The sequence below is a fragment of the Enoplosus armatus genome, chromosome 4, assembly GCF_043641665.1.
Source record: "Enoplosus armatus isolate fEnoArm2 chromosome 4, fEnoArm2.hap1, whole genome shotgun sequence".
In the NCBI taxonomy this organism is placed as follows: Eukaryota; Metazoa; Chordata; class Actinopteri; order Centrarchiformes; family Enoplosidae; genus Enoplosus; species Enoplosus armatus.
Window position 1 is genome coordinate 13,993,014 of NC_092183.1, and position 15,359 is coordinate 14,008,372.

The window sequence follows — 15,359 nt, forward strand, 5'->3', positions numbered from 1 at the left end:
TCCTTTGCAAGAAGCACCTGAGCCACAGGTGTTGGGCTATTGTACAGCTAACGTTAGCTCACTCAGCTTGCAACTGCGTGATGAGTGAGTGAAGACAGAATGATAATGATAACGAGCATCTCTTGCAACGTATCTCGTTACAGTGATCATACTGAGGAGCTTGGCTCAGCAACGTCAGCTAACGTTAATGAAATGAGTGAATCAACTTCGCAGACTGATATGATGTTTATAAGAAATAAAACATTCAAACAGTGACATTAACATAAAAATAAATAATTAACACGGCGACTTTACGAACTAAACGTTTAGAGACCAGTTGTCGTGTTAGTATCAGTTAGGAGCGGACATCTGGATCAACTGTCATGAGCGCGCACACTGAGGTTAGCGGGCTAGCTTAGTTTGCTAACCAACGTCGGTACTTACTGTAGCCACATTTCTGACACTTTATTGAGTTAGAAAGCGTTCTGCTATTGCTGCTGCTGTGTGTGTGTGTCTGTGTTGGTGCCTCTCTGCAACATACAGTCAAAGTAAAGTAAAGTAAAACGTCTATGTTTTTGTCACTGTCAGCTTGAAGTAAACAGACAGCTGACTCTGTTCATTTGACAGCTAGCTTTAGCCCGCTGCTAGCCAGCTGAGGCAGCCAGCTGTAATGATGCGCTGACACAGAAATATGAGTCGCTGTGCGCCCAATTGGCGTTTATTTCGAGAAATCTTACACACTGTGAATGTGAAATTTACCTGTAATATGAAAGCAGTCCATTGCTGAGGACAAACCATCGCCGCTGGTACCCTTTCAAATAGTTGGTCCATTTAAAAAGCCAGCCTTTGTAAGTATCCGATCCTGGTGCCGGGGCCGCGGCAGAGGCAGATGCCGAGCCCTTCCCTTGCTCGCTCATCCTTCGCTCCGCTCCGCCGCACGCCGAGGGGTGCAGGATAAACCGGGGACAGCGGGGACAGGGATACTACCCCACCGGGTCTACCTGAGCGAGCACGTCTGCACTGACGAATGACCTCGACGGAGGTGTAAGGCGAGAGAGACCACCGAGAGCCCCTTTCACATGACGCCGGAATGGACAACGAAGGAAGGACGAGAAGTGATGCCAAGACACTTTGCTGATGCAGACTGCAGAGGATTCAGAGCACAGAGCTGGACCGGATAGAAGGGAAATTCCTTACATGGCCTCCATATACTCTGATAAGGCTGTCACCACACCAACAATGATTTCCATGACGACAGTGCCAGACAGTTTATGGCAGTAATTTCAGGAGGGAGCGGTTGCTGACAGGGCCATTCATGATGTGTGGATATGAATGGAAATGGCCGCTCTATCAATGTCTATGATTCAGACCTGCACCACGTGATGTTGTTATCTAAACATTTGACATGCGGTTTGGCCGCTGATTTCAGACCTGATACTTGTCAGGTGAGTAGACAGAAGTAGGAGAGACCCTTATATGTTATATGCAACAAGCACATACACAGACACACATGAATACACCCACTGATAACAGCGCCCACTAATGATACGACTCTGGCACTCTTTGTTTTACATTTGGGGCTTCAAATGTCCAGGGGCCCTACCTGATTTTTGGTAGTTTCCTGCCTTATTACTTAATATTAAAGCTCCATCTTGTAGAGGAGATTCTATGGTTAAGAACGTCACTATTTTAGTTTATATTGTGCCTGCATGGTGCATATTCCCAAATAAAATTGTGTTTAATCAAAATTACCACGAACTGACTGACACTTGTGCACCTAATCTGGAATTTGGAGGCAATAGGGTACATGCACAGTGCACAGGGCCGTCAAAATAATGGCCCAACAAAAAACTTTCACCCCATGGCTCCATGACAGGTTAATGTGGGGAGGGATGATCCAAAGAACCATCATGTTTTGAACCGCCATCAGCCAACCATCAATCAGGCTTCACATTCAGTCCAGCACCATGGACAGTGCTGAGATGATTACTCAATTAATTCATTAACTTGTTTATATAGTCACTATTATCACACTGCCACCTTAAAAGTAGGTCGGTTCTTATATCGGGGAGATCACCAGATGATCATCTATTTTTGTTGGCTACAATCAAGTATATAATTTTAAGCAAAAATCCAATAACTGGAGGAGGGTTCAGTGTGTGATGCCTGATCCCCTTGCCTGCCTCTGATTTGGCTCCTGATAACATCGCTTTACCACAAGGTGGCAATGTCGTCAAAATGATCTTAATGTGGTGTGATTGTTGCACAGGATTGAAAAGTGACCAGAGTAAGGTTGCTGTTCTCAAATGCATTTAATAATTCATCATGTGTCAAAAAAAAAAAATACTCACAGTACTAACACAGTAAAAATAAATACAAGTAACGTTTCTGATAAAAAACTGTAGCCCTTTTTATTTGGAAACGCGCAGCAGACAAACCGATGAGAACTCATGCTACACACAGTTGCTTTCTAGTGTATCTCTGCTACATATTTCTTTTTTTTTTACTAGAAAAACAAAAAAATAAACTACACACAGCCATCTGCCCTGATTGAAGGGTTCAACACAACATCTTGGAGAGAATCATGAGCTTGTGCTCTCACATGCCAGTGAAAAACGACCACATTCACTCCACTCAGCTGCTCATTACAGTGTCAGAAAACCATGTATTACAAAAATTAATCACAATATCAAATTTTCACATCAGTGCAATTAAACCCCTGACCAGTTGGCTCTACCAACAAAAGCATGCAAGTCAATTACTCTATGAATCATCACTCTTATATACAATAGGACTGCTTACTTCCAGTGCAGCCATATTCACAAACTACCTAGCTAGGCCTAATCAAAGGAAAAAGCAACTGTTAGTCTCACAACATTACCAATTAGATACGATTCAGATACTGATATGAAAGCTTTATTAAGGTTCCCTGTGTGTCTGTGATGCACTCATGGGGTGTTTTGTGGAAGCCATTGAGCTCCGCTTCCTTAATTCTGCAGGATATCTGAGCACGAGTGGATTACACCTATTGTACGTGAGGCATTTTTAATATAATATGATGGTACATATATAGTCAGGCAGGACATCCTGGCAGGAATTTATTGCTCCTTCCTAATCCAAAGCTTCAACATCTGTCTTTTATCTTTCTGTGTCTGTCCTTTGCTTGACTGAATGTCAGCTATCAAACCTACCTCTCTCTGCCACCCCCCCCCCCTCTCACACACACACACACACACACACACACACACATACACACACACACACACACACACACACAAATATCCACGTTGCACGCACAGGTTCATGTTTTAAGTTCTGCAGCCTCCTGCAGGTCCCCAGTTCCCTGGATTTAATGTATTCATCAGAAAGAGACACTGAGTGGGGGGGGGGGGCAGGGGGGGGGGGCAGATTAAAGCCCTACAGTATTTCATGATAAGGACTGCAGTATTTTCTGCTGCAAGACAACCTTAAAACACCCTCCGTCTGAACAAACAGCTTCTATCATAGGCCAAGTTTGAAACAGGTACAGGGAAAGAAAAATAATGCAGGCTACTTCTCTGAATCTAAAATTAAACACCATCTAATCTTATCTGTACATTTTGAGATAATCTTCCCAGAAATTGCTCTTTATTCTTCTTGCTGACCATTCACCGCACACCCTCAAAGAAATCCAAATATGTCTGGTATGAGCGCCTGCTGTTGACCTTACTGAATATGACAAATTCAAAAGGAAGACTCAATGATATTGCTGCCTCTCTGTTTTGAGTCCCACAAACACAGCTTCCATCCTGACAGGCCCAGCTACAGCCACAAGACAACCCTCAGTAACACCTGCTGCTGTGTGATTTGGGAAGCACAGCCTCAAATGCTTAAGTGTCTAGTTGATGTGAGGAAAAATAACTGTGCTATGCTAGTCATATTGGTTTTCACCTGCTTCCTCTTCTTCTACCTCCTTCCCTGCATCTACACATTTGGAATTCGACCAGGAAGAGGTCGGATGACCATGTGTGAAATTTTTGTGTCTTTTACAGCGCAAGAGTCTAATAAACCTCATTATGAAAAATCAGCTCAGTAAAGCAGGAGGCCACAGGGTATTTTTCCAGCCATTTAGATAAAAAGTCCTTTTCTCCACAGCCACTCCACTCCTGAGGGGTGGAGGGAGCTCTCAGGGTCACATGATGGTGCAGCGGTTCCTCTGTAGCGCCCCCTGCAAACGGATGGAGGTGTGGTTCTGGCGCATGCCCCGTGCCACAGCGATGCCCAGCAGCTCTTTGAAGAGCAGGACTACGTGCCAGTTAAACTTAGCAGAGCACTCCACATAGCCGCACTTCCACGTCTTCTTCACCAGGACTGACACTGCCCTGCGAGGCATGAAGCGCTGTCGCTGCAGATCTCTCTTGTTGCCCACCACCAGGATTGGCACCTCACTGCTGCTGCCTTCCCTGGAGGAGCATGTGAGAGGTAAAAAAAAAAGGAAAAGGTTCATTTCAAAAAGCACAGTTATCATCTTGGTGTTTGTCACAGTGGTTGGCTGGGCGTGCGCAAGATGTCTGTGTGCAGTTTTTCCTTCCCTCTGAGGTGTGCGGGGGTGGACTGGAGGATTACAGCTCACAGGCTCAAAGGGCCTCCCACCACACTCTGCAGCGACTGGTTTACAGCATTATGAAGTGTGAGAATGTATGGCAAGCCAGAGGTAGGCATGAATTAGTGATTTAAAACTTGTGTTTGTAATGCTCAGTCCTACAGTGTTGATGAAAAACATCAACATCCAGGGGAACGTCATCAAGTCCAGTAACACCTGATTGGTGGTGGTTTGGAAATCCAGTCTGACGCTCTGCTTAAAAAGGAGGGAACGATGTAAAAAGAAGTAGTTACTACAGGAAATCCTGGATTAGACTGTAGAGCAAATACTATGAAGGAAAGAAGGCTGATTATATAAATCGGATTTCGAACACTGTGATTAATTTTATTACTTCTAAGGCTTTCTGTTTGATTGGGTGGAGTGGAGCTGAAAGTTTTAATTATCGGTTTCCATGAAAAATAATAACATTATAAAAACCATAGTAGGTCAAGTTGAATTCACTGAGGACTATTATATCAGGTACATTATGAAACTTGAAGGCGCAGTGATGTGTGTAAGCACAAGACATCTGCTGACTTCATGAGCTCAGTGTCAGCTGAGGTTTAAATTGTTAAAGCTGCTGCGTTAACAATTTATCTCTCCCTCTTATAATGAATAAAGGTTTCTTTTTGTTACATCGTGCCTCATCTTCTGACAACGACTTGCACACTTGTGCATATTTGCATGTCTGCCTTGACAGATGGACAGATAGCTCGACAGAGAGGAAGACACACAAAGAGAGAGAGAGCGAAATGTACAGTGCAATTTTCAAGCCCTGAGGCGAAGTTCTTGAAGATGTAGGGTTGAAAAACACGGCGCAGTAATCATCTCACTTTTCTCCTTTTCACAGGTTGTGCTCACATAACAGACTTAAAAATATCTCCGAGCTTGAGTATTTTAGAAGAACGAGGTGTACTGTATGTGTGCGATCGTGTGTGAATGCATCTGTGTGTGTGGAAATTGGGGGAAACTAATAGAGGAGTGATAGACCCCACACTGTCATAGTCTTCCCTGAACTGAAGGTAGGCGTCTTTGTTAGAAGGCGTAGAAAAAACAAAGTTACTGTGCTTTTGAACAGATTTTGTCAGCAGAACTTTGCAGAGTATTTTAAGGATTTAGATTTTAAAATATAGTAAAATAAACAGACACATTCTTTATAGCTGACATCTAAAGTGCAGCCACCCTGTGCTGTAACAGCCTACATTATTCATGATTTCGGTTAACATACACTATCCTTCCCTCCTTCTGTATGACCTTAGATCTTTGTCCTACTGTATGATTACGCATCTCCTGTTTTCCGTTCCTCTTGCATTCACCCTCCTTATCCCCAGCTGCTGGTCATAATGGTTTTCTGTCATGGGCCATAAATATTCATGGTAACACATTCGGAGCTGCAGGAAGGAGTGCATGATCTGTGCTGTGGCAGTTTGGACATGTACAATATAGCAGAATAAATCAGGTCACTCATTGCACCTTTCAAAATGTAAATACATGCAGGTATACCAACAGCGAGGATGATAGAGCAGGTAATGCCTTTACATCTGTCTTTTTTCCCACTAGTGTTGGGTCCTTTTGTTGGTTAAAACCCAGCAGGGAGACCTTTACTGTATCTCCCCCTGGTTCTCAAGCCTCCTATCTTTTGCTGCTGTACCAATAAAAGGAGAATAATCTTTAAATCGCTAGTGACGTCTCAGGCGGCTATCATGCAGCAATGCTAGAATCAAATGTCATTACTAAACTGTCTGGATGCAGTGGGGGAGTGTTCTGGATTAAAAGATATCACCATAAGCGGACTATCTATCACTGTCACACTGTCACAAACGTGTAATGTGAGGCTTTGTGGCAGGGCTGTGAAATTGCATGCCATCTCCAGGCAGGAGAAGCTGTAGAAGAGTTAACAAGCTGTATGTCAGTGGTTGTATGTTCAATTACTGTCCGTCCAGCTGAGAGCGTGCAGTTGGCCATACTGTACCTGTGCTCCACTATCTGCTGTCTGATCATCTTGACGTATTCAAAGCTCTCCACGCAGCAGATGTCGTACACTAGGATGTAGGCGTTGGCATTGCGAACGCCTCTGCAGCGCAAATCCAGCCACTCCTAAAGGACAGACACAAAGAGAGAAAAACATAAATGTACTCACAAATAGAAAACAGTATGACATAGAGAATTATAGGCTATAGGGATGGCAATGACAGTCAGTTGGTCCACTACTTTGGTCCAGACTAAAATATCTAAACAACTATTGGATGGATTGCTATTAAATTTGGTACAGATATACATGGTGCCCAGAGGATGAATCGTACTGACTTTGGTGATCCTCTGACTTTTTATCTAGGGCCACCAGCAAGTCAAAATCTTCATTTATCCTGTGGATAGTCTCAACATCTACTTGACTGGCAAAACATTTTATACACTTTTAGACACTCCTGGTTCCCAGACTATGTATGACTTTGGTGATCTCCTGTATTTTCCTCTAGCGCCACCATGAGGGTGGCATTTGTGAAATATCTATAAATTATTGGATAGATTGCAGTGAGATTGGTACACACATTCATGTCCCCTTCAGAATGAATTCTAATGATTTTGCTGATCCTCTGACTTTTCATTTAGCACCACCATCATGTTAGCATTTTAATTTGTCCAATACAAAACGAATTACATTCCCATTAACCTGAGTATTTTGTGTTCAGCGCTAATTAGCAAATGTTAGCATGATAACACACTAAACTTAAACATTGTAAATATTGCCTGCTAAACATCATCATGAGAGTCAGTGGCGCATGTTAACATGCTGATGTTACCATTTAGCTCAAAGCACCGCCTCATAGATCCGCCAGTTTATAATGCACCTACTTATGGAATACAATAACTGTAGAGAGCAGCTAGCTGAACAGCATGTGGTATGTGTTTCTGTAATTACGCTAAGGCATTTGGCTCAAAGTCATAGCTCGCCTGCCTCTGCTGCTTAGTCCCTGTGAAAAAGATGCAGATTCAATGAAGGCATGGCTCTGGGAGTCTCACAGCCTAGAACAAAGTCATAAAACATGGTGACTGCTCAGCAGTAATCACTGAACAGTGTCCTAGCTACCATGTTCAAGGACAACGATAAGCTTATAAGAGATACGCAAATACAGAGCCTTCTGGCAGGAGAAGGAATGGGAACACATACTGTTAAACTTTCCTCCTGCTTTGCTAATCTTTGTGATGCAGTGTACATGCAGCGGGTCAAATAGCGGCGTTTGTTTGATGGTAATGAGTTTCAAACTGTAGTTAAAACACATGGCACAAGTGGGTACATTTGCACCTTACTGGGGGACATTTGCTTCAAGAGAAACAAAGTGACCCATTCTTCTATTCACGCTGTGTTTCCCAGAGCTCTCACCAACCCACCACCACCTCCGTCACCGCCTCTAACAGCATGCAATGAATTTATAAGCATTTGATCTGATAAAAGAGGGAGAGGAAAATAGAGGAACTTCAGGGGGTGGGAAGAAAAGATCTGCTGGGGGAGGGAAATGAGAAAACAAATGCAGCCCTGAGAGAATGTCGAAAAAGATGAAAAAAGCAGCAGTGGATCAAGGGATGAGCAGACAGGGTGTCAACATAATCTCTGGGGTGCACGCACACTGCTAATGAAGGGTCTGGAGACTGAGACTGTCAGGAACAGTGCACATTTCAGTTTAATGCAGTTCAATTCAATTCAGTATAATTTAGCTGGCAAATACTATACTCATAGCAAAAAACAATAATGTAAGACTTCAGTAATAACTGCTGTAATGTACAAACTATATGGCAGCACTTTTGAGATAAAGGGAGGTCAGACAGAGCGTAATCATTTCATCACAAAGTAGTGGTTTGACATTTTGGGAAATACGCTTACTCGCTTTCATAGCAGAGTTAGATGAGAAGATTGATACCACTCTCATATCTGTACACTAATTATGAAGCTGGAGCTAGCTGCCAGTTAGCTTAGCTTAGCATAAAGGCTGGAAATAGAGGGAAACAGCTAGCCTGGCTCTGTCCAAATGTAACAAAATCTGCTTACCAGCCCCTTTAAAGCTCACTAATTAACATGTCATATGTAATTTGTTTAATCAGTGCAAAAAACGAAGTGTAAAAATAGCAAGTTGTGGTTTTAGATGGGGTTATGTGCTTGACTATTTCTTGGCCGGGTGCAGTGATTTGTCATCACCGTGAAGTTACCAGGCAACCAGACTCCAGGAATTCACTCATCTAATTCTCGGTAAGAAAATGCATATTCCCCAAAACGTTGATCAATTCCTTTAACTTTGAAGTAGTTCCAGCATTTATCAGCTCTAAGTAGGTTTGTTTCACCTTGTGACTATGGCATTGTATTTGTGTCTAAATTCTGAGCACTACTGAAGTGGTTTATCTTTTCACATGTTGTTATGATTTTCAAAGCTGTCCTGCTTGACGTACTAAATCATTTGGCTTTGTGTTTTTTGACTGATGCACCTGCACCTCGGGCACATTTGATTTGGCCTCTTTGGAGTTCTGTTTGTTCCATCGTGTTGCTTTGAAAACTCAGATATCAGAGTGCTGATTATCAGACCTCTTTTAATTTTTATGCTTCTAATTTGCATCGTGCTACCATCACCCTTGTGTGTAGCAGTGTTTGCAATGATGATTGATTTGATGAAAATCATTTTCCATGTGGACATTATTTCTTCTACCTCCTGCGAGAGCTTGTGCAACTTTAAACAGGAGTGGGAGAAATCTAATTACATTGCCCTCAAGGTTGGAGAAAATATGCTTTTCATTTATTTTTCCTTATTTTTATTGCAAGACAAAAGGCAGAACTTTAGCAGGACAACACGAGGAAAACAAAACAATGAATACAGGACAATTAACAAAAGTTTAGTCACAGATCATGGTGATATTAGTTGTTGATGTAATGTTTGTGTGTGTGTGTGTGTGTGTGTGTGTGTGTGTGTGTGTGTGTGTGTGTGTGTGTGTGCCTGTGTTCCACATTGTTGGACTGGGAAGAAGTCTGCAAGGTGGATGGGAGAGGGAAAGCATTGGGGAGAGAAGATGAGGAGAGGAAATCAACACACTCTACAGGCAATCTGTACAAAGAAGATCAACTGATAATTTGTGACAGGGGAGGTTAAGGGAGCAGGTGATGATCAGTGAAACTTCTAATGATGATAACGCTAACACATCTGTGTCAGCGATGAATCATTTGCTTTCATTCAATTTGGAAGAAGGTGTTTGTGGGTTAGTGTGAGGAAGAAACAGCACACAGGGAGAAAATATGTGGCACGAAGATCGCTGTCATCAAAAGCAAAAGAGAAAGCAGGGGAAGAGAGGAAGTAAGGGGGCACAGTGTTGTGAAAACTGGTATAAATGTGATAATTTTTCTCTGTCTGTCTCCAGGTTGAATCAGATTTCTACTGTAATTTCTTCTCTATTGTAGAGCATCCAATGCAATTTAAATCCAAAGTCGTGTCAGGCAGGCAGGCCAACACCTCAGAAAATATTCACCTATTTTTGCCAAACAAACAGGACTCATTCCCCATCATAACACGGCGTATCATCACAGCTCACCCCTTTCTGATAATTGAGGCGATTGACGACGTTGAGATGCACACAGTGGCTTCAGTTGCAGCCTCACATCCCTGTGGGGCTAAAAATAGCAGCTTGTGTTCTCATCTCATATCTCTTTGTCATCCAAGTCCTGTTTTTAAATGTGGGGGAGGGGCTGGAAACAGCAACACTACCTCTCCAAACCCAAACAAGAGGCAAAAATAAATAAATGAAGAACAAGAGCTGGGAAGACAAGACAAAGCAGCATCACAAGGCTGATTTCAAACACGTTTAAAATGCATGTGTGGGCATGTTTATTTGTGTGTGTGCTTGCAGGATGGGAGAGTGTGCTTGTGGGAGCGTGGATGTGAAGTGTGGTGCCACTGTTTGTATCCTCCAGTCGATCTTCTTAGCACGGCGCTCAAAATGAGCATCTCATCCTTCGCTCCTCAAGAGCCAAACAGAACATGTCTCCCTGACAACCGCAGGCCATGGTCAGTTCTTAGCTGGCTATGACAAAGCTGTCGTGCCTCCTGATATTAACGGTGGCAGCTTAACTGTAATGAGTGGTTGTGACGGATCAATACGTGAGCCAGGAGGGAGGCCGGCGTAACCTGGTGGGGGAAGGGTGCTGAGCAGTTAGAGATAAATCACACATAGGCCACGCTGGCCGATCTACAATTAAAATCTGTAACATCCCCTGGGGATGAGACTCCCATTACTCAATGGTGACCTATACCAGGCAATCATTAAAATCTGTTTTTATTAGCCTTTTGAGTAATTCCATTGCTTGAGATGATATGGAGAGGATTCTCTGTTGCTGGTTAAATTACAGCTAAACTTGGGAAATGTAGTCATGAATTGTTGATTTTAAAACAGGAGCTGTCAATGATTTTACAAGTTGAAACAGCTTTATAATAGTTCAACATTTTCGGAAATGGGCTTTGAGTTTGGTGCGAAGAATGGTACCACTTTCATATCTGTAAGGTGAATGTGAAGCTACAGTGAGCAGCCAGCTAGCTTAGCTTAGCATAAGGACTGGAAACAACGGAAAGCCGAAGTCTCATTTGTTTAATGCGTGTAAAAAATGACTGACTGATGATTCATGTTTTTTCAGGAGGTTATGCATGCGGTCTATTTCTTGGAGCAGTGATAACTTTTTTTTTTTACGCTTTGGTTTTTGTATGGATTAAACAAACAAGAACTCATCTTACTCTCCGCAAGTAGGCAAATAAGCTGTACATAGTTTATAATTCATTTAAATGTTTCTATTGTAAGAACACAGAATTATTCATTTCACTTACATTAAGTTTTCTAATTTGTATTTACTTTGTTTAACAGACACAACCAAAACTTTCAACTCATGTAAGCAAAACCTTAAATAGTTTGTAGCTATACCTCATGCAGGCACACATCACATCTACCGTGTCTGTGAGAGTCAAAATGGCACAATGTGTAATAATTTCCACCTTGTTATCATAGACAGTATGGACAGATATAACTGAAGAAGAGAAAAATGTCCAGAAAGAGCAGGAAAGGGAGAGGGAGCATTATGTGTGGGAGGAAGTCATGGAGATACACGATGGCAAGAACAAAAAACAAAAGAAGAACAAGAAAATCATTTCCGAATCCGCTGTTAGGCTTAAATCCATCTGTCATCACATCCTATTGACACACAGTGACAGATGCTCTCTAAACGCAATGCTATCAGCAACAGACAGACATACCGCAAAGCAAACAAATCATTACACCATCACAGCCTCTCAGTAAGATAATAGAAATCTTGCCTGTCTACAGTATCAGAAAGAATAAAAATGGCTGTCTACGTGGTTAAAATGGGGTCACAAGTAGCCTGCCAGAACAGCACTGTTCTTCTTTCAAATATAATCTGAACTGATGAGAAATTGCCACGCTGCATAAGCATGGAGGCGTACTGACTCACTCCATTCTGCAGCTTATTCATCACAAATTTCAGAGGACATTATAAAACCTCATTTGGTAACCCTTACTTCGACTGTGTCCATTAAACTCTGTGCAACCATTCTAATTGACTGCAGCAAAGTCCTACTGTCTCCTCTGTTGGTCTTTTATTCCCAGCGGTATTCCAGCAGGGAACTGTGCTTTAATTCAATTTGCTGTGTACTGCAAGTAAATTTCAATCAGGTTTCTTTGTGCCGGCACTACCTGCCACTCATTGTGTCCACCGCCCCTGACCCAGGTTACATTTCTCTGCCCACAGGGGTAAATACAGAGCAGGGCGGTGAGCCCATAAAAAAAAGCCCTGTGTCTCATCGCTGTTCTCGCTGTGAATAGAGGACGTCACCAGACAAAGCAAGAGAGCAGGCTTCACAACACGCAGCACATGACAGGAGCGGAGAAGAAAAAGTACAGGAGGCCAAGAGGGGTCGTTCCTCAGCAAATGAGTAACCATAAATCTGTCTGATAGAAATGTTGTGGCAGCACTCGGCTAATGGTTTTCTCTGCCTGTATACCTTCTACGAAGGGTCCTGCCAAACAGGCGCCTTCTCACTGCACTACACCCTGAAATGAGCATGAAATGTTCACACTATGTGATACAACTTGATGATGAACGCTGCGTGTGCTTAAAAGCCTTCTCGTGTGACTCAACCTTTGGGACACACACTAACACTCCCACACTTAAACTCATGAGACTCATCCCGTCTTATTCCTGCTCTCTGCTCACACCTACCAACTTGTTCCCTAATGGGGGTTAAGCACCATTTAGCGGAAGAAAGAAGAAACTCAATCAGTCTTTACAGAGGGTCTCTGAGGGCAGGAAACAATGAAGCAATCTGCAGACCTCTAAACGCTCTCTAACAAAATGTTAAATCTAGTAGAACAGCCACATGTAATTCTGCAGCAGTCTGACAAGAAGATCGCTCTGGCCTCTCAGCCTGCCTGTCAGATGTTTTCTGTGTTAACGCCAGGCTTTCTGAACGCACAGCAAACCAACGCTTTGGGAGGCCTCTCGTCCAAGCTGCTCTTCTTTTCTTTTTTTTTTGTCTCCTCCTTGGCCTGATCTCATTTTCTCAGTGGCACCTCGTCTGTGTAGATAACCACAGCTGTTCTTGGGAGGGCTATATGTGTGACACCAAAGGGGAGAGAACGAGGGAAATGTTCAGCAGCAGCAGCAGCAGCAGCAGCAGCAGAGTCAGGTGTTGTGACCTTGGAGATTTCTATCTTGAAAGCGTCACAGCCTCTCCACAGAGGCAGCGATGGACAGGAGTTAAACACACACCTCGAGTCAACAGAGGCTTTGAGTCAGGCACGTTGTATCAATACCCAAGGACCTTTCACACTCATATACAGACACACACACACACACACACACCAAATCCATATATATGTTTTTGGAGGATATGATCATCTTTGCACATATGTACACTGAAACAGGTTCTGGTTGCTGTAAGTGTCTCCTTTTTACGCTGGCTGTGAAGAGATCCCTTCCTACAGCGATGTCAATGCAAGTGATGGGGAACAAACTCTGTATACGTTCAGCAAGAGTAATGTGAGGGTGCAGCTGTCTGAGTTAATCAAATCATGTATATATCTTCCAAAGTTACAGAATTTCTCCCTCTTTGTGTTCCCACAGCATTTCACTGCTGAGCTGCGGTGCAGAGACAGTAACACAAAGAGGGAATTTCTGAAAGGATTTTTGGAGTTTAGAAGATACCCAGTTAATAAGACTAACTCACACTGTTGAGGCCTCATATTGGCTTTGGCTGAACTTTAAAATACATATTTGCACAGAATGAGGACTGTGGATTTTGTCCCCCATCACTCACAATGGAATTGCTTTAGGAATGGATCTCTTCAAGGCCGCTATAGACAAGAGAAACGATTATAGCATCCATTAATAGTTTTAATGTACATATGAGCAAGACAGACTTGAACAAATGTGGACCTATTCTTAAAAGAAAAACTTCCAGAGATTAAAAAGTACAAGAAAGACTGAGATAATTCCTCAATTTCCTTCCTTCCACTTTGCAAAGTGACTCCAAACCTTTGGACATTTGGAGCTACAGTGCATTTCTGCTATATGATCCTGCCATCAGATGTGTCTCCAACTAATGAGGTGTGGCCTCATGACCTGTGGCCAGAATAAAAGGGCAGTCTGTTCTATTTTTAAATGGAGGGTTTGACCAGGTGCTGTGGTGATGACTGCAGCACAAATCCTGCTATCGTTTTCTGTGCATACAAACCAGATTTAACCCAAACAGCACTGCCAGCATTACAGTGTTACCAACTCATCTGAGTATATGTGAACACTGCTCTTAGTTAGGAGTATCTGTAGCAGACATGTTATGATTAATAAACTACAATATGCAAGCTGGCATTCCTTCCTCCTGAGGAGGGCTGAGAGAGAGACAGAGAGAGAGAGTTTACAACGTCAAAGTGAAGCTCTCCAAGGCTTTAAGTCAGTCGGGTCTCCATAGCAACTAGTAGACTAGGGACATCTGATAGTGATAGGAGAATAAATAAAATTGGTGTTTTGGTCTTTGAGGAATGCCATTGGCTGTGAACAGACGGGCAATTAAGTAGAGGTTTCATAAATGAGGCGTGTACTCAGGCGATCTGAGAATGGATCACCAGAGTTCCTCTAATAAAGTTGTATTTTGGGGGAGAGCGTCTACACACGTCCTCAGACAGAGACATTATACCTGACTGGAGCTCGATGGAAAGGAGGAGATTGGCGGGACGTCCAAAATCTTCAGCTCATACATGATGCCGTTCAGTATGACGGAGGGTCTGTACACATATCTGGTCCTGGTCGGCGTGTACACCTCCGAGAAATCGTTATAGATGAACTGGCGGATTATAGAAGTTTTCCCCACTCCGGGAGCACCGATGACTGCGATACTCAGCGTCTCCACCATTCCTGGAGCACGAGTTCAGCACCATGGACAACGACGACAACAACGACAGATGTGACCGTCCAGAGGCACAGCTGGCCGCCGCTGTTTGGTTTGCCGCTCTGATGGAATTCAATCCGCCGCTGCCCCCTTTTAACCAGCAGCCTCTAAATCACCTTAACCGGGTTCAACTGCGAGCAATTAGCGAATGAATGGCCGCACGGATCACCCACCCGTCGAGCAGAGCGAAGAAACTTTATCTCCGGGCTGAGGGTGAAAAGAGACGAGCCATGCAGCTCGGAGGGTTGTCAAAAACAAAGCTCAACCATCATCATGCA

The 15,359-nt window shown here is 43.2% G+C and overlaps 1 protein-coding gene across 1 annotated transcript; it reads right to left on the reverse strand.

Annotated features, from left to right (window-relative positions):
- Positions 1 to 4,150: 4,150 nt before the first annotated feature.
- rasl10a (RAS-like, family 10, member A) lies at positions 4,151 to 15,045 on the reverse strand. Its single transcript, XM_070905105.1, has 3 exons — positions 14,830 to 15,045; positions 6,568 to 6,697; positions 4,151 to 4,416 (listed from the first exon to the last, which is right to left on the reverse strand). The coding sequence occupies exons 1-3, from the start codon at positions 15,043 to 15,045 to the stop codon at positions 4,151 to 4,153; spliced, it is 612 nt and encodes a 203-aa protein (XP_070761206.1).
- Between the last annotated feature and the right edge of the window lie 314 nt (positions 15,046 to 15,359).